A 25,200-nucleotide genomic window follows, 5' to 3' on the forward strand; every position below is an offset into this window, starting at 1 on the left:
TGTAGTGCCCAAGGTCACCCAGCTGGCTCTGTGCCTAAGGCGGGACTAGAACTCACTAACCTGATGCCTTAACCACTACACCAGACTGGCTCTGTAGAAATGTGTAGAGACATGTTCGTGTCTTGCTACAAAAAATAGGGGAGAAAAGTAATGAAAGTTATCCTGGCATTTTGAAACCAGGAGAAGCTCGTACCAGCGAAAGCAATGGAAATGCCAGTCGTCACAAATTTTAGAATATTTTATTCATAATTTCAGTGTCAAAAACAGTTTACAAAAAGGAAAAAAAATTAATCACTACTTATACCAAGCAGTTGTCGAATAGTTGAACATGCAAGAAAAAGAATGTGCAAAATTTGTATAGAAGGATTTTCAGTAGCCTGCTAATACGCTACACAAAAGGATTTTTAAAAGAACATGAGGTTTTTTTTTTACCTTTATCACCCCTTTGTGCTATATCAATTTTAAAAACCCTCTTAAACAAATATACATATATAGGCAGGTGTATATTATTAATGCTAATTAGATTCTAAAATGAAAACATTTGTGAAAATAAAAAAAGCACAGTAAAACTTTGATTTAATGGACCATTGGGGGATTGTGCCTGTTAAGTTTGAATTTATGTCATTTGCATAATTATAAAATTGATTTAAATAGCATAATTTGAAGTGAAACCTCAATTCACTGGACAAATCCTCTATTAACTGGGCAAAACAGACTGTTCAATTGGAGTGAAGTCTAACTGAAATACAGTATTTGTGCATTGTATCCAAAGTCTGCTTCCTAAACCAAGATCCATTAAATTGTGGGTTAACTGTAATTTATTTTGGAACTGACTTCCTGGCATTATGTACAGCAAAAAATTGTATTTTTTGTGAAGACTGTGACTGAGTTCAGGCTTTGTTCTAAGCTGTAGTTGACTTAACCATGGTCTGTTGGCCAAATCACAATTGACTGGCTTCATATATCGTGCTACACTATAAACTACTATTTACAACCCTCTCCTTCCATGGCTGGGTTCTTGCAACTAAGCTCAGAAATTAATACAGTAAGTCATATTATAGTTTAGCCTAATGCCTGAAACTATAGGAGCAGAAAATAAAATTGGCATAGGACAGTCTTCTCTACCAAGTCTCTTCAAGAAAGCCACGCTCTAAATCATACATTAGCATGTGTGGACCTTCTCGGTATAGTAAGTCCTGTTCTATGGCAGTAGGATAAAGAGTATCTCCCTTGCTTTTCAAACATTGTGGAGCCTACAATATTTGTAAGTTCACTGACATCAGTATGTATTACTGTGATAGAATCTAACCAAACACTCCAGAAAAGTCCTTTTAGCATCCTGGAATAGAAGGTTTCCTGCAGATTTTTCCAACTCCACCCACAATCCTTACTAGTGAAAGTTTTTAATCCCAGCCTGTCAGAAGAAGAAAAAAGAATAATTTAAACATAAGGATAGAAGAACTGCGATAAAAAATATTTCAAAGGTCTTTCTGGTGTATCATCTGGTTCCTACCAATGCATACAAGTGAAGGATTTTACAACATAAGGTGCTAAGGAGCCATTCCAGAAGGCAGATACTAAGTTCAACATTGTAAGATTAAACATTTCAAGACTTTCAGGTCCAACGTATTTCTGGAACAAAGCTAGAATGTTGTAAATACATGCTTTTGGACAAATTCTGTGATTCTACTTGTAGCACATTTCCACGCAAGAGAACTATTAGAGCTTCTGCCAATAAGAACATTGCAGCTACCATCTTAATAGATGCTCTTAATAGCTATAATATGGCTCACTGATTTCTGGGCTTAGTTGAAATCACTTTATGTTATTTTATAGCCTGCATGGGGATGGCTCTGAGGTTCAGTAAACATCCCCAAAGTTTTGGATTATGGAAATGGGAAAAAAAAAATTCTGGAATAGCAACAGTTGTTAGCCATCAAGTCGTTGCAAAGATACAGAATCTACTGTAGTGCAAAAGCATTTTATCAGACAAGTGTTTGAATGTGCTTCCAGATTTTTTCTAGATTCCCCCTCCTCCTCCTCCTCGAAATCTCTTTATACGTCTTCGCATTGAAAAGATCCCAGACTGGTTCATAACAATATAAAAAAATAATTACAAGACCAAAACACTCTATTCAAAAGATAATGGAGTGTTAATGGATATCTAACCCAAAACCCAATGCAGCTATTTTCTCTTTTCCTGCTGAATTGGATGTTTTTATGGAAAGGAAAAAGAACTAGCAGTGAAAAGGTTTGAAGGGAACAGTAAAAAAAAAAGTATTTTGCATTGTGTATTTATAGGCAGAACTCTAGAATGCCAAATCTTAAATAAAAAGAACCAATCTTGTACGCAGAATGGATCAGACCCTTCCAAGTTATAAAAGCATCATATTTACAGCAAGGCAGTGTTGCCAACAATTTAGCAAACAAGAGGAGCTGTTTTCACGAAACACGGCAAGATGTTTATCAGGCTGCTAAAATGAAGCATCACCAGGTTGCTGAGAAAACTGTCAACTCTATCCTCCCTTCTGTAGTGCATGAATAGAAGCCAAAGAACATCCTATCAAGATTTTGTAGGTTCCAGGTCCATTTCAGCAAAGGCAAGCAGGGTGTGAGTGTCTGTGTGCGTGCGTGTACTATTAATTTGTATGGAAAGTTAACTTGTTGGTTGCCCTAATACACTGGTGCAAACTTGTGCAAAAGTAAAGATTTCACCAGATGGTCTTTCAAGAGATCCAATCTACTACAGGCAAAGGGTGATAGAGTCAACCAGACTATTCTGGAATATGCCTTTTGTCCCTGGAGTTCTTTGAAAGCTGAAAGATCTAGATTAACTTAAAAATTATGAGGTTAATAATCCTATACAAGTGATGCAGATTATTATTATTAGCATTCAAACAACATAGGTGCAACAATCAGCTTTTCTACAGCGTAAAATTCACGTTTGTCAAATCGAAAAATTCCAAATTCAGATCCTATCAACCAAGTGTGTTCAGTAGCAGACAGTTTTCTCAAGACTGGGTAAGTATATGTAGTGTTTAATAGGGCCAGAAGAATAACAGGTCTGCAACCAATGCTGAGTGATTTTTTGAAAGTGAGTGATATAGTAAATAAATGACTTCACACACACATACCCAAGCACACTTTAAAAGTCCCCTTTCCACAAGCATCTGCAGGAGCTTGCTGCTTTGGTAGGAATAATAAAAGTAGCGTCATGCCACAAGCTTTGCCCTTTTTTGCATTCCTGTACAAATGGGGTGGGCCTTGTCTGATGAGGTTGCATACTGCTTTTGTCATGTTGCACCCCTTGCCCTGTCCTGCAGATGCTGCTGAGCCTTTCTGTTCTTTATAATTCTCATCTGCATGTAATCACCCAATCACCAAACCTTTTCCTTACGTCTGATAATCCTTTATTTTCTCAAACAGTGCTGCTTTCTGAAAGAGCATATCTATAAACACATGAGCTTCCTATCAATTACAGGTAGTCCACATTTAGCAACCACATTTGGGACCAGCCATCTGGTTGCTAAGTGAAACCGCAACTGTGCTTACAATCTCACTTCAGCTTTCTTTTGCTTTACAGACCTGTGAAGGCCATCAGTGCAAGGACTGGTCATAAAGTTACTTTTTCATCACCTTGTAACTGTGAATGGTCAATGAGGACTACCTGTATTATTATCATTGTGCTTGTTCCTTTTAAGTCAAATTCTGAGAACTCCACTTTCTTGAGGATGCTGAGAACGTTCTTTAAGAAGAATCTTAATTCATTTTTTTCCCACCAAACATTCCCACGCTTCTCTGGGAAAAGAAAATTCTTGAGCACAGGTATGCTCAAAGAATTTGCAAGAACCTCTAGTAAAATTCCTGTACACGATGTACCCTTGTTAACAGCAATCACTCCACAGCACTCCTGGGTGGTAGAATCAAGCTACCAGCTTGGTTCACAGATGGAGTTGTTGATAATTATTCCCAGGAACTGTTGCAGTGTAGCATTAGTTAAAGCTATCGTTAATGCCTATTTTGTTATCTCTGTTCATATGCCCTTATTCCATCTGACTTCCTATTTTCTTGGCCACATCAGCATCTCAAACCCTCCTCACCCTTTGAGACAAAGACCATGCCCATGTGGGAATTTTTTCCACTGCAGTGGGGAAGAAGCCTCAAAGAGAAAGAGTAAGGTAACTTCCTGATGATCCAGACACTCTTTCTCAGCTATTGAGAAATCTGAATTTGAGACTAGAAATGTCATTACTTGGATATGCAGTGTGCATGCATCTATAATAATTTTTTAAAAAATCAGGTACTTCATCTTCACTCATGATGCAAACCCAATGTTGTAAATTTGTTAGCAAATAGGAAGAGGGGTCCTAGCAGACCCCATCTTTTATCTGCAGAAGGCTCTGGGTGTAACCCCTGTGGCATCACCAATTTCAATATCAAATGATATGGAAACTGCCAAACTGAGTTCATGAGATCACAGGCAACAGCCAATACGCATTCTAGGGTAGGGTTGTCATGCCTGGGTTGCAAAAGCCTCAGTGACCAGTAGATGTCAGCAAAGACACACTGTAAACCACTTTGGCAACATTAAGATGTGTGGTCTTCAACTTCCAGAATTCCCTAGCCAGCATGCTGGCTGGGGAATTCTGGGAGTTGAAGTCCACACATCTTAATGTTGCCAAAGTTGAGAAACACTGTTGTCAGTTAACTCTTTTCTGACATCTAGTGGCTGCTTTGTGTTTTGCAGCCCAGATATTGCAATCCTCATCTAGTGATGGATCTTCCATGTTTAAACTGTGCAGAGATTCTTGGGCCTTTTGCTCATATAATGAGTAAATGCAATATATGCACTGCACGCAAAGTTGAAAAATTAAAACATGTTTTTAGTAAAAGCTCTTCTCAAGTAATTATCCAGCTGCCTAATCTGTTCTTTCAACATAGTCAGCCTTCAATGGTATCTGAGAATGACCAAGGGAAATTTCCAAATTTCCTAGAACTTGGCTACATTTAAATACCACAAAAAAGACAGCCAGCTAAATTAAAACTTAAGTGTTAACAAAAAGCAGCACATGGAATGCTACTATCAACAGTTTTTTAAACATCTCTGTAGATGATGTACAGATGCTTCATACAGCACATTAGTTTATTTGGAAATCTATTTCAGAGGTAGAAACTGGGATGTTATTTTATGTGGATTCAGTTCATTTTTTTTAAGAATATAGGGATGTATTCTTGTAAATCTCTTTTCAAAAAAAAAAGTTTTAGGTATAAACATAATCTGCAAACAGATAAACAAGCAACGTCAGGAGTAGTTCCAAGTTTTAACCTAACTGTAGTGTTTCATTCCTCTGGTTTTGAAAATCCAGAAGACACTTCCAATGGTTGCAGGGTAAATCTTCTTTGAATTTCTAAATTGAGCCAAGTTTGTCCCCTAAAGCTTGCATGCCAATTCTCACCAAGCTTAATATTTACAAAAATCTTGCCTTTTTACATATCAGTCTAATTAGAAGGCTATGTTCTCAGAAGAGTTCAAGGCCATGGGATTATGGCTCTTTTGCCTTCTAAAAATCTCTTGTCCTCTTGACTCAGGAACATCAAAACGTATTATTTACAGGCTATGATACAAATTGAGCCCTTCTGCTCAGCAGTGTAAAGTGTCCCATCAGAATAATGCGATAGGTTATGAAATTATTTGGGAATTCAGAATCTGAACAAGTTGATAAAGTCCTGTGGTGAAAGAGAAGTCAGGCAGCTCTCTGGGTTGTTAGCCGTACATGGGTGATCAGTGCCCTAGAAAACAAGAACATTGGGATCTTTAAAAGTTGTGTCAGGCAGTTCATTAACACTAGATGGACAAGTGGCACAATAAAAGCTCATCAATCAAGCTAGTCAACTCATTCATGAATGTTAATTCAGATAGGAAAGTTGGTTTAGATTCTTATCCTTTTTGGCCTTTTAATAGAACATTTAGAATATGTATAGTTGAGATCAGAAATGCAGCGCCTTCAGTTATCTGCACTCATTGGTCTACCCACCATTACATGAAATTTTATTTATTTTTTTTAAATGGACTGAAAATCCACAAGATTACTAAAATTAATGAATTATGTAGACAAAACAAAAACCAAAAATAAGATTCCTGAGTATCAAACAAGGAGGAAAAGCGTGTCATATTAGCTTTAGCTGTAGTGGGCAGAAGGAATAAACCCGAGGAATCCGGCTAGGAAGGTCACAAAGGGCGATCACACGACTGCAGGGATGCTGCAACAGTTGTAAGTGCAAGGACCGGTCATAAGTTACTTTTTTCAGTGCTGTCATAACTTCGAAGAGTCACTAAATTAGGCTGACCATATTTCCTTAAGACAAAAACGGGACATTGGGATGGCAAAACGGGGCAGGGCTGGGCGATGGGCTGGATCAGCAGGCAGGAACTTCTCCGGTTCTCTCAGGCTGGGAATCTTCGGATTGCTTCGTTTGCGAGAGGCAAGGCTGGGCTGGAGAGTCTAGTGAACGGTTGTCCTCGACAAGCTGTTCCTCCTCTGGCTGTGCTTTTACGTTCCTTTCTTCCCGCCCTTTCAAGGCAGGAGCCAATCAGCTTACCCTTTGATCAGCACCTATCAGCTGATCCTGTCTTTTTCTTTTTAGGTTTCCCGCCGGGTTGAGCTCTGTGGCTTTTTTCCTGCCATTTCTGCTGAGCTCCCCCTCCTTCCCCTCAAAGTCAAACTGCCTTCTGACAGGTTCGTGGGAACGTTCAAATTTTTAAGTAAGGTTTTTAAGAAAATGGGACAAAATGGACATTTATATTAAAACGATGGGACGGTCTGGAAATGTTAAAAAAACAGGACTGTCCTGTTCAAAACAGGACGTATGGTCAGCCTACATTAAATGAATGCTCATAACTCAAGGACTACCTGTATAACACTTGTCACTCCTACTGATGGGAATTACAGAAATTATAGTCCAACACATCCACAGGGTTTCGGTTTGGGAAAGGCTGCCCTGGTCCAAAGCAAACCATTCCTTACCCTGAACTGTAAATTCTACTGTTTATTTTAGTGGAACAGGAGAGGTTGACCACCCACCTTCCAAGAAAGGATATGACAGTGTCTACAGAGCTGCAAAGTATCTCCATATTGCTCTTTCCTTGGATAACATCTCACAAGCTTGAAGTACATCTTCTTCCAGTCCAAATGCCCTTTCTCAGACAATATGAGCCGCTTCCGTATCTACAATGGGGAAGAAACCACAACACTAAAGGGCTGCAAAGTACATGGAGATAACGGCTAATGTTGTAAGCCACTCCACAACAAGAGAACCCCTCAAGAAGCAAGCATGGGAGAATGCATGCCACCTTAGAACAATTAACATGTGAACATGGCAAGTCTTGAAATTAAAAATAATGTAGGAACAGGATGAACAGAGGACAAAAAGTAAGGCAAGAAATAATAACTGTAAGCATCTAAAAGAAGGTGCTCCTTCTCAAAAAGTGGTGTGGGAATTTTTAAAAAATTCCTTTATAAAGGACATGAAGGAAATGGGGCATTGAAGAATAAGCTGCGCGCTGTTGCTTTGAGGTCAGCAATATGTCCTCAGCAGGAGGCTGCAGAGGCAGGATAGTCTCCATGTGTGAAAGACCACTCTGGTTTAATAACCTTCGTGGTTATTCAAGAATGGATGGTGAACTAAAGACCCTGCTTCATTTTCGGTACATTTCATTGGTGCTTCTACAATTGCCCTTTCCACCTCCTTTTACCTGTCGGTCTGTGAAGTGGTAGTGGCAAAGTTTTTTCCAGAGGAGTCGGTCCTCACTGAGCACCTGAAGACTTGGAGTCACTTGCCCGAGGCTCACAATGTCTCGCCCATCTGTCAACCGTTGCATGATGTCTAATTGTAAACACAAGGGCAGGTCTGTGAAAGTCAACCCTTTAAAGTCAGGCTGGAGAAATGGAGAGAGAGAGAGAGAGAGGGTGACAATAATGAAAATGCTTCTGTGCAACTTTTAAAGAACATTCACCTGTTAAAGTTGCCTTCAAGTAGAGCTGAAGTCCTTGTGACTTCATGAGCAGGTTCTTGATGTGACACTGAAATGGTTTGCCATTATGTTTTTTCCAGAATGTTTTTTTTTTCAACTTCCCAGTCTTGCTGGTAGTCCTGGTTGCTGTCATTAGGCAAGGACCTCATGTTCCTCCTGTTCTGCTGTGCTCACGTCCACTTCAACTCCCTCCATCTCTGCCCTTTTGGCTGCCCTGCACTCTGCTACCTCACCCTGCCTTCCCCCACTGACCTTTGCTGTCTTCTTCCTCCCATTACTGAGGTGCGCCTGGCCAAGGCAGCTGCTGGCCATTCTCAAAGCCTCAGGGAGGCCTCATGTAGCTCGTCAGCAGCGGGAGGAAGATGACGATGAAGGTCAGCTGGGGACAGTGGGGGGGTGGTAGGCACAGGCAGCAGAGTGCAGGGTGGCCAAAAGGGCAGAGATGGGGGGGAGATAAGTGGGTGGGGGGAGCTGAAGTGCATACTGCAGTCATAAATGTGGACAGGGGGCCAAGCATCTGAATTTTAGTCACATGACCATGGTGGTGCCACAACAGCTGTAACTTCATGGACCAGTTGTAACTATCATTTTTTCAGTGCCATCGTAACTTTGAATGGTCACTGAATTAATGGTTGTTAAGTGAGGACTACCTGTAGTCACTGCCATATAGCTGGGCACTGACCAATTTGCCAATGAATTTTGTAAGATATTCCTGATGAAAATTCTGGAGAGTTTAAAAGCTGGCACTTCTGCAGTTAGGCTTGACTCTACTTATTGATGTTGTTGAACCTATACAGCTTTAGGAAATAACCAAATAGCAGCACTTTGGACAGCTAGTCAAAAAATCAGACTCCTTGCTCACCTTGGTGATCTGGATATTGTTCAGCTGCTGTTGCCAATGAAGAATCATCTCCATTCTGTGGACCCACATGTTTATGTTTCCAACCAGAACAGACTTGCCAACACTCTGGACCAAGATGCAAAGTGACTTATACAGAGTCTGCAGCAATTCTTTTATCAATCTGATATTCTGTTGATCCTCCAGAACTTTATGGGGAAAATGAGAGAACAAGGACATTCAGATACAGGCAAAGAAGAAAGAAACTAACTAACTAAAGAAAAGTCACTTTCTTCTGGAGGAAAACATAGTAGGATCAGTTTTGCTTCTCATCCTTTGTCTCCAGGGTGTGCAAAGTGATGTGTGGACATTTCCATCCCCTTTCCAATAAACCATGCAATTCTATATAAATTGAATAAACAAATAAATGTTGCTTTCTGTCCTTACACAACAATTTGAAATTGCCTTGCAATTATCACACAGACATCAAAATGCTTAGAAATATAGGGAACACCATGAGCTAGCCAATGCTTCATAAGAAAGTGGGCAAAAAGTAATCCAATCAGACTCCTGTGTCCTGTGCTAATATAGATCCTGAAAGAATAAAAATCCCCCTCAGCCAACATTTTTAAAGTCATTTGCAAAGAGAAAAAACAAACGAACTGAGCAATTGCTATGAGGGGAAGTTTCCAGGCTGTAAAGATGCCATTCCCTTAAAATGCTGATCACATTTTACAATATTGTCTTAGTAGGTTTTGATGGTACGTGGGAGGCTTATGTATCTGTTGGAGTTCTCTCTTCTTTTGTATGCCACCCAGAATCACATTGTGAGTTGGGTGGCCAAATAAACAACAAATAAATGTCAGCCGAGAGTTGTGAAGATGACATTTTTGCAACAGGACACTGTTCTCAATAGATGTGATGTTGAATGCTGCTGTAGTGTCTGGAATGGGAAAGATATATTCTAAATAATGCCTACAGTGACATCAGGGAGACTTCAACAAGTTGCTAAAGCTGTATTGGGGGGACAGCATTGTGTCTGGAGCAGTGTTTCTCAACTTCAACAACTTTAAGATGTGTGGACTTCAACTCCCAGAATTCCCCAGCCAGCCATGCTAGCTGGGGAATTCTGGGAGTTGAAGTACTCACATCTTAAAGTTGCTAAGTTTGAGAAACACTGGTCTACAAGCCAGAAGGCAAGGTGAGGTAAGTGTTCTCACCAGCGAAAAAACAGTCTGTCTGCAAGTTCTACAGAACTTCAGCACTGTAAAGGGCCAAAGCAGCTTTGTTCTGCTTTCAAATAAAGCAGTTCAGAACTACCATGAAGACAACTCAGTTCTCCAAGCTAGCCAGTCTCTTAAGACTGGACAAATCAAAACTTGCTTCTGAATAGTTGCTATAACCTCATTCAGTGGTGCTTTATAGTGCCTTCCTTAATTTTTTCAAAATAAAAAGTTGGATCAATAACTGCTGGGAACTATTTTGGTACAAACATTGAATCTAATGCAGAAGCTTGTTACCATTAAGTTCCCCTGCAATTGGCTTGTGCTGCTGATCTTCACAAGACCTTAAACAAAACTAATGTTTCTTATTTGGGGCCTTTCTGCCTTGGGTGATAGGCCAAATCTTCAATTCTTCCTGACATCTCAAAACTTGTCACCACTCAGAAGTGCGAGGCACAGATCTAATGGTGTCACACTTGCAAAAGACAGGCTGCCATGACATTCACATAGGCTTGTGAAGAACAAGACAAAACAATTTTACTCAGCCATGTCATTTTTCATCCTTCTCTAACTGGTGTCTTCAATAGGTTGGATTGCCACTAGCTATGCTGGCTATAGATGATGGAGGCTGTAGGAGAATAGGAGGACATCATGTTGGGGAGAATGGTTATTGCAATGGATTCAGTAGGATTTAGTCCCGCCTCTCACCCTAGCAAGAATGGTCAAAAATCAGAGGCATGAACCCAACCGGATTTACTTTGTTCTAGGGATCAGCCTTTGGAAAATCAGTACCCCACTTTTTCTATTTATATATACATTTACCTTTCTGTACAACTTTCTCCAAGATATTCATAAAGTTTTTCTGGGCAATTCCACTCAGCGACGTCAGCTGAGACTTTGCAATCAGCTCCAACAACTGTGAATAAAAATAAGAAATTCAGCCTCTAGAGCCCGAAGACACTTCTAATCTTGGTTTTCTTCTCATGTGACCCAGTAAAACAGTTCAGTTATTTGCTGCTTGACTTGCAAAAAAAAAAAAAGAGGATGAGGGCCAGGCAGAATTATGGGAAAAGGCAGATGCAAGAGTTTAAGTAATCACAATCTATCCGCTTCTTCTGGTAAGTTTAGTTACCAAGCCAAGTCATTAAAACAGAGGACAAAGATAAACAGATGGTTGCTGTTTAAGCTATTTAGAAGTAGGCAAGAATTTATGTGATGGCAGTGAAAGAGAGACAAAAGCCCCCCCTTTCTTGTTATAGAAAATGTGCATATGCTTTTCACTCTCAACAACAGACAAGACAACAAGTGGTATTAATGAGTGATCAACTTCTGTCTATCATTCTGCTTGATTCTGAATGACAGTGGAAGACTCTCCTACATGGGACATTCTATTAATATCTTCCATAGGCACATGACTGATATGAACCCAGGGAGATGGGAAAACAGTCACAGCTAATTGGCTAATCCAACCAGTGCCAACTAATCAACTTGATCTCTATGAACTACCAGGGACCTGACAAAAATAAAATCAAATGCTTGCACACACAGCTGTGCACTTTCAAAGCCCCACAGGAAATCACAGTCCTGTCCAAGGATGCTTTCTCACATGCATTTCTACCCATTCATATCTAAACTGGGCACTGTCTAAGACAAGAGCATGCACAACTCAAGGGCATGTTGGGAGCCATGCTCCAGAAGAAGTGGGGGAAAGCCCCGTTTTGGGTGAAGGTGGAACAGAAGTTTTAAGGGGCAAAATAGTTGACCTATGCCTCAAGTTGTCTTAAGCTACCCACTCTGCCCTTTAAGACTCCTCCAAAACAACAACATCATCAACATCAACATCAACATCATTTTTTTACCCCAGTAAAAACATCTGTTCTCTAAGGACTGCAACATATACCCTACTCAGGACTGATGGTAGCACTTAGATGATCTCATCTTAAAAACTAAGCAGAACTGAATTGGTTTAGGACTTGGATAGGAGACCACCAGGAACTACCAGGGCAGCAGGGAAGTTGAAAAAACATCCCAGAAGGCAGAGACAACCATTTCTGCACTGTTGCCGCCCCCCACCCCACCCCACCCACTTAGAAATTTCTATGAAGTTGCAAGGAAACAAAGTCAACTGGAAGATGTCACTTTCTGTACTCCGAAAGAGTAAGAGAGCTTCTAGTTCTTATGCTGTATAGCAGTGTTTCTCAACCTTGGCAACTTGAAGATGCATGGACTTCAACTTTCAGAATTCCTCAGCCAGCATGCTGATGGAGAATTCTGGGAGTTGAAGTCCACATATCTTCATGTTGCCAAGGCTGAGAAACACTGCTGTATAGTATAGAACATCTGAAGGACCACCTACCCTTACTTGAACGTGCCTTGGTTTTAAGACATGCTGAATTCCTTGTTAACTAACATAATCAGAGTCACACCGATTCCTAGTTCTCTTGTTAAACATCCTAATTCCATTTTAAAGGGCACACATAATCCTCCTCTGATTTCCAACAGAAGTCTTGAAAGTGGCAAAATCTTGCTATTAGAGTCCTTGACCTAGTCCTGCCACGGACATATCAGAAGCTCAAATGGGATTTTTGGCTACAAATAATTGCTCATTTCTCTCTTTGATTTTCTTGCTGCCTCAGATCCAATAAAATTTCATATAAAGCTAAAATACTCCAGAAGTAAAACCACCTCAGTGGTTTATGCAATGTTTTATGATCTATTATGCTCATGGGACTTGGCTGATCCGATCAATTTATTTAAAACATCCTATTTTTATTTGACATTAACAATCTCAGATTTGCAGATGATACCACTTTGATGGCTGAAAGTGAAGAGGAACTGAGGAGCCTTATGATAAAGGTGAAAGAAGAAAGTGCAAAAGCTGGTTTGCAGCTAAACCTCAAAAAAACCAAGATTATGGCAACCAGCTTGATTGATAACTAGCAAATAGAGGGAGAAAATGTAGAAGCAGTGAAAGACTTTGTATTTCTAGGTGCAAAGATTACTGCAGATGCTGACTGCAGTCAGGAAATCAGAAGACGCTTAATCCTTGGGAGAAGAGCAATGACAAATCTCAATAAAATAGTTAAGAGCAGAGACATCACTCTGACAACAAAGGTCCGCATAGTTAAAGCAATGGTGTTCCCCGTAGTAACGTATGGCTGCGAGAGCTGGACCATAAGGAAGGCTGAGAGAAGGAAGATCGATGCATTTGAACTGTGGTGTTGGAGGAAAATTCTGAGAGTGCCTTGGACTGCAAGAAGATCAAACCAGTCCATCCTCCAGGAAATAAAGCCAGACTGCTCACTTGAGGGAATGATATTAAAGGCCAAACTGAAATACTTTGGCCACATAATGAGAAGGCAGGACACCCTGGAGAAGATGCTGATGCTAGGGAGAGTGGAGGGCAAAAGGAAGAGGGGCCGACCAAGGGCAAGGTGGATGGATGATATTCTAGAGGTGACGGACTCGTCCCTGGGGGAGCTGGGGGTGTTGACGACCGACAGGAAGCTCTGGCGTGGGCTGGTCCATGAAGTCACGAAGAGTCGGAAGCGACTAAACGAATAAACAACAAATTTTTATTTGAGCTACAGTGGTTTGATGAAACATGCTCTTTTTTCCCCCTTTGCCAAACCATCTGCCAGTCTGAATTACAGAATTTTGAACTTGAGACTACAACTCAATGTCTAAGGCTGCAAGAAGCAGAAGTGGTAGGAAAAAACACAGAGGTTTGGTTCTTTAATACTGCAGCTTCTATATATTGAAATGTTAATGGTGAGAAATTTTGCTTAAACTAAATGTCAGGCATGCATGTTACAGGTAGTCCTCACTTAACCACAATTGGGACCAGAATTTTGGTTGCTAAGTGAAGCGGTCATTAAGTGAATCTGACCTGATTTTATGACTTTTTGTGGCAGTCTTTAAGTGAGTCACATGGTTCCCCATCAATTTTGCTTGCCAGAAGCTGGCCAGGAAGGTTGAAAATGGTGATCACATGACCATGGGACGCTGCAACGGTCATAAATGCAAACTGCTTGCCAAGAGCCCAAATTGTGGTCATGTGACCAGGGGCGTGTGTGCTATGATGGTCGTGTGAGGACTGTTCGTAAGTCAGTTTTTTCAGCACTGTTGTAAGTCTGAACTGTCATTAAACAAAAGGTTGTTAAGCCAGGACTACCTGTACAGGTGTCTTTCACCCTTACTTTTTAATTTTTTTAATGATCCTTGATTTTTCCTGTTGCTCAATGTTTTAATCCAATTGTTATTTTATTTAGAATGACAACTCTCTTTACTTTTTTTTTTTAATGCTCTGTAAGTTGTTCAGAGCTTTGAGCTCTTTCAGGTAGAAGAAGTGGTTTCACAAACACTTATTCATCGGAAGGCAAACTAGTAAATACCCCCCAAGTGTCCAGGAAAAGCCACAATGACATCATAATGACCTTGCGTGCATTGTGATGTCATCCCCAAAGATATGAATTAGGTAGTTGCATTCTCACTTGCAGAAGTGTCCATACAAAACCGTGATGACTTCCTCACTGCCATTGCATTCTTGCATCATGACATTTGATGCAAGGATGTCAGTTGCGGCATTTGTGTGTCATTGTCACGCTACATGTGTCATGAGTAAGGATGGCGAGCAGGGGGCTCCCATCCAGACTGTTAAGCGCATGCGTAGCACTGAGAAATTGGGCAGCCATTCAAAGAGACACAGATCGGGACCGCCTTAACCTTTGGGGTTTATATGTCTGGGTTTTTCCCACGCTTCTTCAGTTTGTTAGGATTCCTGTTATGTACAAGCAATAAAACATTAGAGACCAGTTCCTTGTCTCAGCGTGGTTCTTGGCTGTTAGGACAGATGTCATCATTTACTTCCCCTTTGCCTTCCCCATGGATAGCAATGTTCATGGATTTTCCTTCTAGTTACAGTGTTTTCTGACTGGCCAAACCTGGCTTAAGAGCTAGGTATAGATAGGCAGCCCCCCACTCTGGCAGCCATTCTGAGGGCACCTTGTCTTCTATAATCCCAAAAATGATCTACTGCAAATTAGCACATTGAAAATGGAACCACCTTTGGATTTACACACACCCTCACTCCATCTTGGCTGTGTGAAGAAATTTGAAAGTGCTTGTTTCAAGATATATTAATCACGGCACGAGGTGCTGTCAAAACTACAGTGCAGTAAAATTTTGACAAAACTTGTACCTTGTGGTTCCTCCTCACATAAAGAGCTGCAGTGAACAATTCTGATTTGAAAAGCTGCCACTGGATTTGAAACACAGGTTGTGGGTAAACATTCCCTAAGTTTTATGCCCTTCCTTTTCCCCCCTACCAATTCAGCTTAAAAACAAAAGAAGTGAGTCAGTTTTTAAAAAATCTGTAGCCCTTCTAACTGAATTGTCCTAAGTGAAAATTTAAGGTTCAGTGTGAAGTCCCAAAATACACGATGCCAAATCCTCCAGGAAATGACTCAGGTAAAGGACAACCACATTTCCTGCCTCAAGAAATTGATTGCTCTTGGCAATGAGCAATTAACTCAGCTTATTTAAATACAAAAACAACATCCTCTCAGAACTTTGCATACAGATTCCCATTTTATATAGATCTGGCTTGCACATTTACTAAATTAAATTGATCTCTCTCTCTTTGGCTCATCATTATCACTGCAGTTTGTAAGCTACGGTTTCTAGCAATGGGTTGTGTGGACCTCGGCAGTTTCTGGTTAATCCAATAAACCATCATTAAACAAAACATGGCTTAGAACAGTTACAGACACATCCTGAGAGAAAGGTTGCAGTCTGGCTGTCTTCCCAATCAGTTGATTTTCCACATGCTGGGAATTATTCTGGTTGTTGGAGGACACTTCAGAGAGAAGCCACTGCAGTATGACCATCACAACAGCCCCAGAGCTTTTTGTCCAATAAATGTGAAGCAACTGAGCCTTTTCCTGGAGTTCTTGATCTAACAACACATAACTGGCTTGTGAACTATGACCAAAAAACTGTATATTATCTCTTTGTTTGTCTGCAGTGAAGCACTTGACTTGGCTGGTTCTGGTGATCTGCCAGCCACAACTTTCTCCTAGAAGTGAAAAGCTAAAGCAGTTGACAACAGTGACTAAGCAGGACTACAGTTATGTGTAAACAGCTCTGACCTGCCAGCTGGCTTTTCTACAACATCAGATTCAGGGAGGGGGGTTGGAACATGGGAGAGCATAACAAGAGGAGGCCAGAACTGAAATTGAGATGCAAGGCAAAGAGGGCAAACAGGTGTTGGTGGGATTTAGGAGCAGGAAATGTTCTGGAAGAGAGACTTGTTGGAACCATAACAAATGATGATATACTTCTGTGATTAGAAAAACCTTATTACTAAACCCAGATCCTCTTGAGACTTCAATCAAATTAGCCTTCCCCAGCCTCATGCCTTCCAAAGTCTTTGGGACCTCTTTTTAGAATTCCCACCCAGGGTCGAAGTTATAATTCCAACTGATCCAGGAGATTGGGCTAGATATTTTTCCATAAAAAGAAAGTTTCCTACTAATTCTCTTGGGCTCTAAACTGATCACTGAAGATACCATTCTGTACTCCATAATGCTTGCAATCAGGTGTGTCCCAAAGCTCTTCACACAGGCAAACAATTCCTCCAAGGCTCCTTCTTGACCCTCTTCCATATCTACCTTCAATCAACATGCTTAACTTGTTTACTAAATGAATCATTTTTTTGGATCCCCACAAAATATAGTACTGAACCATAAATTAAGCAAGGAGGTTGGATTCACAAAATACGTTAGATCACAAAACACAACAAATCAAGTTAACACAAAGCAAACTCAGTACACTGTGTGAATGCAGCCATAAAATCTTGTATTAAAGATTAAATTTAATAAGTAAGCTGTATGATCCTACCCAGGAGGTCCATCCACCAAGCCCAGTTAAGGGTTGTTTCAAACAACTGTCTCAGGTTATAGATTACATGGAAATATACTGTGTGTGTGTGTGTAGAGAGAGAGGGCGCACTTGTACCAAATTTCCATATACATGAATTAATTATCTATCAATCAATCAATCAAATTTCTCACCGCCCATCTCCTCCCAAGAGGCCCACCCCATCTTAAAGGCTATAGTTTTTTTATTCTTTGGTGTATTTAATTTTATTTTACTCTAATCCATGAATTCTGCAGGGGAAAAACAACAACATCTGAATGAACTGCTTCAGTGGGGTAAACCAACCCTCGACACTCACCCGTACAACGTAGTTGAATCTTCTGGAGTCCAGAATAGCGTTAGAGAAGTCCAGCCTATTGAAAGCTTCCCCCAGAGTGCAATAGCCATGGCGCTAAGAGAGAGAATGAAACACATGAGTGATTTCTTTGTATTCATGAGTCTGATTAGAACCAAATGGGTTGATGGTCTGGAACTAAATCCGTAGGACAACTTGAGTCTAATGGATTTTAAGGCTGAGAGGTAATCAGGATCTCCACTTTCACTGAAGCAAATGCTAAGAGGGGTTTTCCAAAGCAGCAATGTGTTTGTTATGCCTGTGATAGAGCCGACATGCTCCCACCTGCCATTGCAGGAAATTATGCCATCAATTTTGAGCAATTATGATCTGGGGAGCTTTCAACACCACCAAAAGTTTAACCCTTGCCCTTAGATGAAGTAGGTCTGTCTTCCTCACTTTTAATTTGGAAGAGTACAGTCTAAAGCAATGTTTCTCAATCTCAGCAACTTTAAGATGTGGGGACTTCCACACCCAGAATTCCCCAGACAGTTGGGGAATTCTGGGAGTTGAAGTCCTCTCATCTTAAAGTTGCTGAAGATGAGAAACAATGGTCTAAAGCATTGTACTATATCATTCTACTAAATGCGAAGTTCATCCAGTCAAAAATCAGTACTTTTAATCAAATATATCCATATTACAATACTGTCAAGGTAATTTATTCACTAAGCTACTTTTTATGGAAGCAATCACTGAAGAGGTGGAATATTTTAGGCAAAATTGTACTGTTTAAAAAAATAACAGACACTCACTTCCTTGGTACTTCCCTTGTGTACATAAATCCATTTTTCTTGGTGAAAATCTGTTCAAAGAAAAATACATTTTATTTAAAATCATGTAGATGTTACAACTTTGTATCCAGAAATTATGGTTAACCCTTCAGTTGCATCTTGTCTTTTATAAACAGCCCCCTTCCCCCCCAGATATAGATACCCCTATAATTAAGAACTAACTGTGGGGTGTAAAATGATGGGGAAAAAGTTTAAATCAGTTCACTGGTGGGGAAGAGGGAGGAAAACTCTTCTCTGCCAAACACAAACGATCACAATGTCAGCGCAAAGACATTGCACACGGAGCAAAGTTTAAAATCCAAGCCATCAGTCTTCACATTGCAATGAATCCAAGTTGTCTGGTTAAGGTCAAAATCTGGGTGCAAAATCTCCCCAGAGACCTCTAGAAGAGTTGCAGAAATCACTTAATGGTGTGAGAAATAGGGTTGTTTTTTTTAAGTTCTCCCTCCAGTTAAAGTTGTCTGTTGTTAATCTGTTGTTCTAATGTATTTCTATAGCTAGTGTCTTACACTGAATCCTGGTCTTATTGTTCAGCTGGTCCTTCTTTCGTTTTTTTGCAGCAACATCACAGTTCAGGTTGTTGAAGATGTTCTCCTTGTTGTACTCCTCTTTCCAGCAGTAACTGGGAATGATACAAAAAAAAGGGGAAAGGAACTTGAATCTCTTATGCAGTCTGCGTTATCATTCCCCCACCCCTTCCTACAGAGGAGTTGGAGTAGAAACATAAACAGTTAAGTTTATGTATGGCCCAAAAACTGCACTGGCTGGCAGCCTCTTCAAACAGAGCAGAGGAATCTTTTTCCTAGAAATAGTTGCTAACCCATTGGAAGGTTAGTCGGGAACCATTAATAATGGTGAATGAAGCCAGAAATTGCGGTGGGTGGATGATGGCAGTATTACATAGTGCTCCCCTGCTTTGTAACCAGTAGGGCTGTCTACAAAGTATGGTCAAGATGGAAGTGCACTTGCTCATAAAAAACAGGTAGAGCTTTGATTGCTGCCATTTTGACTTTTTTAACCATACCCCTTGGACATCCTTGGACTAGCCAGCATAAAAATGTGGGGAGAGGGTTACTTTAAAAACCCAGAAGGTATTGCCTTAAAATGTAGACTAGAAAAAATTTAGATGGGCAGCTAGCTTTTCCTACCCACTGGATCCAAATCTACTGCTCCTACTTCTCTGCATATCCCCACATGAAACTGGATTGAAGGCTGCATGCAGTCCATGGCTTTCCCACTCCATTTTTAAAAGTTGAACTTGGAATTCCCCAAAGAAGCATCTTTTCCAATATATTCTATAATGACCACCAACGTGGGCGGCCTTAAAAGAAGATTAGATACCCTTATGGAGGGTTTCAAGGGTAACCCTTTCAAGGGTTATTACTGTAGTCAAGAAGACAAAGTTCTTTGTGGCTTGGGGGCAGCATGCCCCTAAACACCAGCTGCAGGGGAACCGTGGCAGGAGAGAGTTACATCTCCATTCCTTGGAGATGGAATACCCCAGAAGTAGCTGATAAACCACTCTGAGAAAATATGATGGTCCATGACCTGATGCAGAGGACTACTCTTATGCTATGTTTTTACTCCCAATTTACAGATTTCTCCTTGTATAAACACTCACATCTTAAGATGTTCAAGTGGGTATCCCATACCTGTAAACTTTCATCAATGATGGCCTCTTTCCTCTAAAATTCCATGCCCAGTGTGGTTAGGATTCCTTCCTTCCCCCGCTGATTGCTTTTCTGTTCCATATCTAGGTTCAGGACTGGATCTTCTCTATATTCATTCTACTTAGGCCCCATTGATGAGACCCAGTTTGGTGTAGTAGTTTAAGGCACCAGGGTAGAAACCAGGAGACCATGAGTTCCAGTCCCACCTTAGGCAAAAAGCCAGCTGGGTGACCTTGGCCAGTCACTCCCTCTCAGCCCTAGGAAGGAAGCAATGGCAAACCACTTCTGAAAAACCTTGCCAAGAAAACTGCAGGGACTAGTCCAGGCAGTCTCCGAGAATCAGACATGATTGAACGGATTAAAAAAAAATTGCATGCCAGTGGTTTTTAGTAGCCTTCAGGTTGGTTCTAAGATTTTTTTAAAGAGTTGTTTACATACTTAAATGCTATTTTTATCTGAAATGCATTTTACAGCTCGGTTTTATGTTCATAGTCCCAGTTTATCATGCAAAGGTGATTAAGAAGGATTTGTTTACATCATTCCTTCTTGTTTATGATCTCTGCTTTTTCTTGGTGAGCCAAAGGTTTTCCTCAACTTGACTTTTATCAGTTCTATCTTCCTTCCTTTAAGCACAGGAGTTCTTTCCTCAACAATTATGTGTTGCACCTCTTTCTCTTCCCTGTAAGCTCCACAGGCTTGTCTAGTTACACGGTTCTTCTAGCTGCACCACTGCAGTGATCAAATGCATAGAGGCTACTCAACTATCCTGTTGTTCTTTGAAAGGACAAAGGAGTCAACATTGGGGGAGGGAAGAGAATCCTTATGGAGGACCCCAGAGATGTTCTCCATCCTTGGTCTACATATAGTGGCACTAGTACAGCAACCTGATCAAGGGCAGCCCATGCAATATAGTCAAACTTCGGTTATAAGGGATCCAACAGCTTCTTTTGTAAATAAGTAGAATATATAGTCCACCAACTCCAATCCCTGGTTTTTGCATCATCACTGTTCTGAGTTTGACATTCCATTATTACAAGGTTCATTGCAATCAGGAAGGAAAAGAAATTAAATAATTATCTAGGGTGGGTTTTTTTTAAGGCTAGTTATAAATAAGTGGAACCATAAAGGAGTTTCAGAAAATGCCTCATCCAGAGAAGAAGGCTTCTTGGTTCAAGATACAGCTGCCATTTTCTCAACCAAAACAACTGAATGGTTCGGCAATGTCCATTTCTGCAATCATATCAATCATTAAAAAGCAGTTGCACAACAAGGCCCATGACCTTGGTGTAATGCTCTTGCCGTTCCACTAACGCCTCTTGCTCATTTGATGTCACAACTTCCTGCTTCTGTCACATCTAGGATATATTGCTGATACCTTCAGGCACTGTTACACTCATGTCGTGTCATGCGCTGCCTACTTCTGAATAACGTTCAGACACTGGTTTGCAAATCAGGTTCTGGTTTATTTCAGGGCAGGTGCAACGTTGGTAGAAAAAAGCTGAGAGTGACAGGAGCGCGCCGGTGCGGGGTTTAAATACCCCGCGCCGGTCAGCGCCCCCTCGCTCACGGTCACGTCACCCCCCTTTGTCCCATGCGTTGCCCTGCCGGTGGGTGAGGGTTTCCGGGATCGCCCATCATCAGGTTTCCATTCTTCTGCTGATTGCTTTCAGCTGGGCGATCCCCGTTGTATTGCCGCTGATGGTTTGGGTGGCTCCGTGATTCCTTTGGCTATTGTTTGTTGGCCGTTAGTCGTTGTAGGTTGATGGCTACTTAACTTGTACCCCTTCACCTATTTCCTTGTCATTGTCATGAGTGCCATTGCGCTGATGACTTTTAGCTCAACGGCACTCATGACATACTGCCCCCTTTCCGAATAGTGTTCTCCCCCGGGTTTCTGGGTTTTCCCCGTGGAGCTGTCAAAACGCCACATTTTTTTTTTTTTTTTTTTCAAAGTTCCCGCCGGAGTAGTTGTCGCCCCTCCCTTTGCTCCTCCCTCTACCACGTGCCTTCCCAGGGTGTGTCCATGGTGCGCATGCTCGGGTTCTGACCTGGCGTGCGCATGCTCCAACCACACCCTGTTTGTTTGGCTCAGTTCGGCGAGGCGAGAGGCGTGGCTGGTCGGGTGCTTCTCAGCTCCAGGTAGGGCCCTTCTTTTCTTATTTAGAGTGCGTCGCCTTTGTTGTGTCTCTTGGGCGTTGCCCCCAGGTTGCCCTGTTGACTTGCTTGCCACTCCCCCGCGGCCGGGGGGCGGGGGGAGGGTGCTGGCGATCGTTTGTCACCACCCCGTGGGCCTGGGGCGGGGGGAGTGAGTCCCGGGGGGGGGAAGGTCCACCCAAGTCGCGGGCTTGGGGGGGGCCCTTTCCCTTGGGGCACGGGAGGCGGGGGGAGGCCTGCGGGGGGGGGTTTGGTTTTGCTGACCTTGGTTGCGGTTTGTCGGGGTATGCCCGGTGAAATGCTCTGGTCAGGTCAGGCGCGTTAACGTTGTGCGCCGCCACCCATTCCGGGTGGGGGAAGTGTTTCCACCTGACCAGATAGTGTAGAGTTCCTCGTTGCTTGCGGGAGTCGAGGATGTCCCTTATCTCGAAGTGGTGTTGCCCGTCGATCATAAGCGGTGCGGGCTGTGGCGTGCTTGGGTGCCATCGGGAGGTGGTTGCCGGTTTTAGGAGGCTGGTGTGGAACACCGGGTGGAGCCTCCGGAGGTTGTGTGGCAGGTCCAGGCGTATTGCTACCGGGTTCACTATTTGCGTGACTCGGAACGGCCCGATGTACTTAGGCCCCAGTTTTTTCGAGGGTTGGGTTGATTTTAGGAACTTGGTGGATAGATAGGCCATATCCCCCGCCTGGAACGTCGGTTGTTGGCGCCGGTGCTTGTCGGCCTGCTCTTTGTAAGCAGCCTGTGCCTCCTTCAGCGCCGCCGTGATTACTGGCCATGCTTCCGCGATCTTCCGTCCCCAGTCGCTGGCGTCCACCTGTGGTTCCGGGGGTTGAGGTAGCTCCGGTATGGGGACGAAGTCGCGCCCCGAGACTACTTCGAACGGAGTTTTCCCCGTGCTCGTGTGGACGGCGTTGTTGTATGCGACTTCGGCGAACGGGAGCAGTTCAGCCCAGTCGTCTTGGTGGTAGTTCGTATATGATCGTATAAATTGCTCTAAGGTGGCATTAAGAACCTCAGTGGCTCCGTCCGTCTGCGGATGCCAAGCCGTAGATAGGGCCTGTTGGGTCCCCGTCAGCTTCAGGAAGGCCCGCCAGAATTTGGAAGTGAACTGTGTGCCCCTGTCGGTCACCACACGTGCGGGACATCCGTGTAGCCTGTACACGTGGATGAGGAAGAGTTTGGCTAGTTGTTGTGAGGATGGGACCGACGTGCAGGGGATGAAGTGGGCCTGCTTTGAGAAGTAGTCCTTCACCACCCAAATGGCCGTTTTCTTCTGGCTGGGTGGGAGGTCCACTATAAAATCCATAGAGATTTCCTCCCATGGGCGGGAGGGTTCTGCCACCCGTTGCAGTAGCCCCGCGGGTTTGCCTGGTGCCCGTTTGGCCCTAGCGCACGTTGGGCAGGACGCCACGTAGGTTTTTACGTCTCGCCTGAGCGCGGGCCACCAGAATTGGCGCCGTGTTAGGTGTAGGGTCTTGAGGAACCCAAAGTGTCCCACTTGCTTGGCGTCGTGTGACCTATGCAAGATCGCCTGGCGTTGCGAGTCCGGGACGTAGATTCTGCCTTCCCCCCATGCCAGGTCTTGCGCCATCGTTACCTTGTCGGGGTTCGCCAGGAACCAGGGGTCGGTTTTGAGGGCGGCGGCGAGGTCCGTGCGCATTCCCCCTGGTAGTTGCGGTTGGCTTCTTTCCGTCGCCGGTTGTCCCGCCGTCGGCTGCGCCGTAGCGTCGAGCTGCCTCCGTGCGCCGCTTCGGGTGGTCACGGCCATCCCCAGTTGCGAGGCGGATAGGACCGTCCCAATGGTGTCTGGGGCGGGCTCTTCGTCTTGGGGCAGTCGGGAGAGGGCGTCGGCCAGGAAGTTCTTCTTGCCCGGCATGAACTTCAGCTGGAAATCAAAGCGGCTGAAGAATTGGGCCCATCGGACCTGTTTTGGGCTAAGGCGTCTAGGCGTTCGTAGGGCCTCGAGGTTCCGGTGGTCCGTCCAGACCTCGAATGGTTGGGTGGCTCCCTCGAGTAGGTGTCGCCAGGTCTCTAGTGCCGATTTCACCGCGAAGGCTTCTTTCTCCCAGACGTGCCATCGCCTCTCTGTCTCGGAGAACTTCCTTGACAGGTAGGCGCATGGTTTCAGGAGCCCCGTGGAGTCTTTCTGTAATAGGATGGCTCCCAGGGAGAAGTCTGAGGCGTTGGCTTGGACCACGAACGGCCGTTCTGGGTCCGGGTGCGCGAGGATTGGCTCCGTCGTGAATAGCGCTTTCAGCTTGTCGAATGCGGTCTGGCACGCGGGAGTCCAATTCAGCACTGTGCCTGGGTTCTTGGCGCGTCGGGTGTCCCCCACCCCTTTGGTTTTGAGGAGGTCCGTTAAGGGGAGGGCTATCTCAGCGAACCCCCGGGCGAATGACCTGTAGAAATTCGCGAATCCCAGGAAGCTCTGTAGTTGCCGTCTGTTGCGGGGCCGCTCCCAGTTTAGCACCGCTTCGACTTTTGCGGGGTCCATTTCGATGCCGTCCCCGGAGATTCGATACCCCAAATAGTCTAGGCGCTCTTTGTGAAACTCGCACTTTGTAGGCTTCGCATAGAGCTGCGCCCTTCTGAGCTTGTCGAGGACTTGCCTGACTAAGGTTACGTGTTCCTCGTGTGTTTTTGTGTAAATGAGGACGTCGTCGATGTAGACCAGGACCCCTTTAAACAGATGTTCATGCAGTACCTCATTGATGAGCTGCATGAACACCCCAGGGGCCCCCGCGAGTCCGAAGGGCAGTACCTTGTACTGGAAAGCGCCTAGGGGGCAGTTAAACGCCGTCTTCCATTCGTCCCCCTCCCTGATTCGGATGCGATAGTACGCCTCGCGAAGGTCCAATTTGGAAAAGACTTTGCCCGTGGACAGGTGGGCGAGCATGTCCTTCACCAGGGGTAAGGGGTATTTGTTGGACAGGGAAGCCGCGTTTAGGCCCCGGTAGTCGGTACAGAGCCGTAGGGTCCCGTCTTTCTTCTCCCGGAATAAGACGGGGGCTCCGACCGGTGAGCATGCTGGCTCTATGAATCCCCTGTCTAGGTTTTTATCGATGAACTCCCGGAGGGTTGCCATCTCCTTCGGGGTCATCGAATAGATTTTTGGTCGAGGTAAGGGGACGTCGGGCAGTAGGTCGATCCGGCAATCTGTCTTGCGGTGGGGGGGTAGTTGGTCAGCCTCTGCCTCTCCGAAGACCTCGGAGAAGTCG

The 25,200-nt window shown here is 43.4% G+C and overlaps 1 protein-coding gene across 1 annotated transcript in view; it reads right to left on the reverse strand.

The window, feature by feature from the left end:
* Window positions 1-224: 224 nt before the first annotated feature.
* FBXO32 (F-box protein 32) overlaps window positions 225-25,200 on the reverse strand; it is a 35,143-nt gene continuing 10,167 nt past the window's right edge. Inside the window, exons 2-9 of the mRNA XM_063299646.1 lie at window positions 18,667-18,779; window positions 18,119-18,168; window positions 17,331-17,423; window positions 10,916-11,009; window positions 8,895-9,079; window positions 7,754-7,936; window positions 7,083-7,226; window positions 225-5,790 (exon numbers count right to left, since the gene is read on the reverse strand). Coding sequence (XP_063155716.1) covers window positions 5,701-5,790; window positions 7,083-7,226; window positions 7,754-7,936; window positions 8,895-9,079; window positions 10,916-11,009; window positions 17,331-17,423; window positions 18,119-18,168; window positions 18,667-18,779 — 952 coding nt within the window. The 3' untranslated portion in view covers window positions 225-5,700. The remainder of the gene's footprint in view (window positions 5,791-7,082; window positions 7,227-7,753; window positions 7,937-8,894; window positions 9,080-10,915; window positions 11,010-17,330; window positions 17,424-18,118; window positions 18,169-18,666; window positions 18,780-25,200) is intronic.

This window comes from Candoia aspera, chromosome 3 (assembly GCF_035149785.1).
Source record: "Candoia aspera isolate rCanAsp1 chromosome 3, rCanAsp1.hap2, whole genome shotgun sequence".
Classification (NCBI taxonomy): Eukaryota; Metazoa; Chordata; class Lepidosauria; order Squamata; family Boidae; genus Candoia; species Candoia aspera.